The 3,613-nt window shown below is 38.6% G+C and overlaps 1 protein-coding gene across 1 annotated transcript in view; it reads left to right on the forward strand.

The window, feature by feature from the left end:
* The window catches only part of LOC124888069 (protein SHORT ROOT IN SALT MEDIUM 1-like), a 16,282-nt gene extending 12,979 nt beyond the window's left edge, over window positions 1-3,303 (forward strand). Inside the window, exon 2 of the mRNA XM_047398280.1 lies at window positions 1,508-3,303. Coding sequence (XP_047254236.1) covers window positions 2,768-3,181 — 414 coding nt within the window. The 5' untranslated portion in view covers window positions 1,508-2,767 and the 3' untranslated portion in view covers window positions 3,182-3,303. The remainder of the gene's footprint in view (window positions 1-1,507) is intronic.
* The last annotated feature ends 310 nt before the right edge of the window (window positions 3,304-3,613 follow it).

Consider the following 3,613-nt stretch of genomic DNA (forward strand, 5'->3'; position numbering starts at 1 on the left):
ATAAAACGGAAGTAGTAATTCCTATCTTTTTAGAAAAAATAATTTTTCAGAATTAATTAGCAATAAAGTAAGTCGCCAACCTTAGATTCGAATCACTGATTTCAACTTGATTAAATAAATAAAGCAACATGATATATTTTACAACCGCTATTAGAATTTTCAGATCCGAAAGGAAAGAAATGCAAGGTATAAATATTCATCCGCTACTATGTATGAGGTATTGTTCACATAGTTATAATTTTTTTTTTAAAAATATCATCAATATTAGTATTATTATTATTATAATTATCATTACTATTATTATAATATTATTATTATTATTATTATTATTATTATTATTATTATCATTGTTGTTGTTGTTGTTGTTGTTTTTCAACATCATTACCTATTTTGTACTCTTAAAAACACATTTCGTAATAAACTCCATGATTTAAAATACTTTGCTTATTTTTGTAAATAATTAAATTGGATATTTTATTTCGAATATCTCTTCAAATTCCCTAATAGCATTATAAGACTTCTATAAAAATTTATATTATCATTCTTATTTTGTACGTGGTAGCGTTATGTTTATTGAACCCTACATTTCTGCCTAAATAATGTAAAATGATGCTAAATTTTTCTATCACTGTCTTAAGCAAATAGCAAAAATAAAATTTTCTAATATTTTCCTAAACTAAATGTAAGGATTATCTTCGGATTGGCTCCGAAGGGTGCCTAACACCTTCCCCTCGAGTAACCAAAACTCTTACTCAGAATCTCTAAAACGTTTCAATAGACTAAAACAGAGTTTTACAGTAAAAATGTTTTTTTCCTAATTTTTCTAAAAATTTAGGTGGCGACTTTAAAAAATATTTTTCTTTAATCCCAAGAGTCACGACCTACCACCATACGTCGTGTGTTGTTTCGACCGGTTCGGAATAGGGCTCGATAGAATGACGACTCTGCTGGGGAATAATGAACTTAGGTTTTAATCTTAGAATGCTTAGTTTAGAATTTCGTGCTTTATTGTGTTCCTTGCTTGCTCATTTTTTATATCGTGCTTTCTGTGAAAGGACGCAAGCCAAATCCGAACTTGTGTTCCTTATTTGTTTGTATAACACTGCTTGTTATCTCTTTATCACTTGCATTATTTCTATCGAGTCTTGGTCATACACAATTCACAAACTGAAAACGCGAGGGGTGTACCTGTACTTCTTCGAAACCTCTTTGGATTCCTTATTTTCAGATTTGGTGCAATTAGGTTAGTGTGCCTTCTCGCAAATATTCAGTTCCACTCTCAAAATTTTTAGGAAAGAAAAATCTTACTCTAGAAATAGATCATGTTGCCTAAACCTTAGGCGGAACAGTCCAAGGTATCGTTCCCCCAGTTAGGAAACCACCCTTTATGTCAACGGGTTCTTTATGAACCCAACGACACTATATGTGTGAAATAATTAATTGATCCAAACATTAAGAGCGTAATAAATTTAGGACATTGAACTTACCATACCCTTTTTTTGCGCAGATGGAAATCAACCAAAACCTCGCCAACATCCACATGCTGACTGGCATTCCCCATATCCTGAGAAACTGGTGGGGAAACATTCGACTGGTGCATGGAGAAGAGGTGTTTGCACATTTGGGATCTTTGATAGACCTGATGGAGATAAGGGCAGATAAGCTACTGATTCGATTCCTAGTCGAGTTCTGGGACCCGACTACAGTTACTTTCAGATTCACAGACTTTGAGATCACGCCTACCTTAGAGGAGATCAGCCAAATGGCTAATTTTTCATTGACAAGGCGGGTACCTTTGGCCCCCCATACTACTGCAGGTAGCCATTTTCTTCGCGACATAGGATTGAGAGTTGGTGCAGGCTTGAGAATGGTTGAAGCAGGATGGGTAAGCTTAGGTTATCTCTTCGAAAGGTTCGGTAGAAGAGAAAGTTATGAATGTTTTTGAGAGGAGTTTTTCTTTACCAGGATCGAATGGGAGAGACACAGAGCCATTATTTTTATGGTGGATTTTCTTGGTATTATGGTGTTCCCAATGAGAGGGAACCGGATTAGCATTCACCTACTCCCCATGGTCATATTCATGTGTAGGGGACCAATCAGAACCACGATCGTGCCGATGATTCTAGCGGAAGTCTTTCGGTCTTTGTCCGCATGCTCAAGGGGGCACGATTTTTTCAGAGGCTGCAACCTAATGCTCCAAGTTTGGGCATTAGAACACTTTTATCGTAGGGACGGTGTCGGAGAGGCTGGCCCTAATCAGATTTCCAGCCACAGACTTTGAGTGTCCATATGGGAGATGCCAGGTAATGAGAAGCAATGATGCGCCTTTCTAATCCATCTCACCGGTAACCTTATCCAGTGGAGGCTACCGTGGGTTAGTGGCCGAGTAATGCTAAGAAGGCATTACACTTATTTTCTTGAATTGATTGGGTTGGAGGGAATCCAGCCATATGCGTCTTTGAGAGTTCTACGACAATTCGACATGATTCAGAACGTACCTTTATGGTTAAACATGGCATTGTCGGACATTGATTATGAAGAAAGAATCCCCATATAGAGGCTTGGTAACCTAATCAATGGATGGGGACAGATCATCAGCTTAGGTATGCTTGTTGACCCCTACTACACTCCCGATTACTACACGTGGTATAGATTGGAAGACATTCTGGCTAGAATAAGTTATGAGGCATTTTAAGGACTCGCAGACATTCATAGAGAAGACCACATTCGAGAGAAACTTCTTTATCTTAGGCCTGTAACCACAGCCATGTACGAGCAAGTGATTCCGGGATCGGTGGATCACTTCATCCCTGCTGTGGATGATGAACCCGAGGATGATATAGAGGAGCATCTTGAGGAGGACCCGGAGAAAGATCTAGAGGATATGGAGGGAGATCCTGAGGAGAAACCAGAGGAAGACCCCGAGGAGGACCCGAAAGAAGATCCAAAGGAGGACTCGATGGAAGAGCAGGAGGGGGAACTAACAGAGGAGATGAAGGAAGACCCTGAAGAAGAAGAGTATGGACCCATAGATTTCAGTGGAGGAGAAGATGAAGACCACCAAGGACAGCAGTCCAACAGGTCCCCAGAGTATCACCCAGGGCCCTATTATGACCTCGACAATGATGATGATGATCCCCCCCAGCTGGCCTTAGGACCCATTTCTGTCTCTGATTCCTAAAGGGTTTTGCATGACCTATTTGTGCTTTTTCTTTTCATTTCTATTTTCCCTAAAAGGGTCTTGCATGACCTCTATTGATACCTACCATGATGTAATCTTTAGTTTGAGACTTTTGTCTTTGTAACCCGTGGCTTCGCACTTAGCCCATTTTCATTAATCAAATACCTTTGTCTTGAATTTAATTAAATTTTGAAACTTTGGATCAATTAATCATACTTGCATCGTAGGCCCACCTCTGGAAAAAAGAGGCTCTATATTAGGACGCGTTTGGATGTTGCCAACTTGGTGTATATATGTGTTACTTACTTGGTACATTTTCATTATTGCCCAAACTAACATAGTTTCCTTTTTTTTTCTATCTTTCCTTTTGCTTATTAATTCCCCAAAAAAAGAAAAAGAAAAGTTGATTTGTGTCGACTGGAAAACTGGCGG

The sequence above is a fragment of the Capsicum annuum genome, chromosome 10 (genome assembly GCF_002878395.1).
Source record: "Capsicum annuum cultivar UCD-10X-F1 chromosome 10, UCD10Xv1.1, whole genome shotgun sequence".
Lineage (NCBI taxonomy): Eukaryota > Viridiplantae > Streptophyta > Magnoliopsida > Solanales > Solanaceae > Capsicum > Capsicum annuum.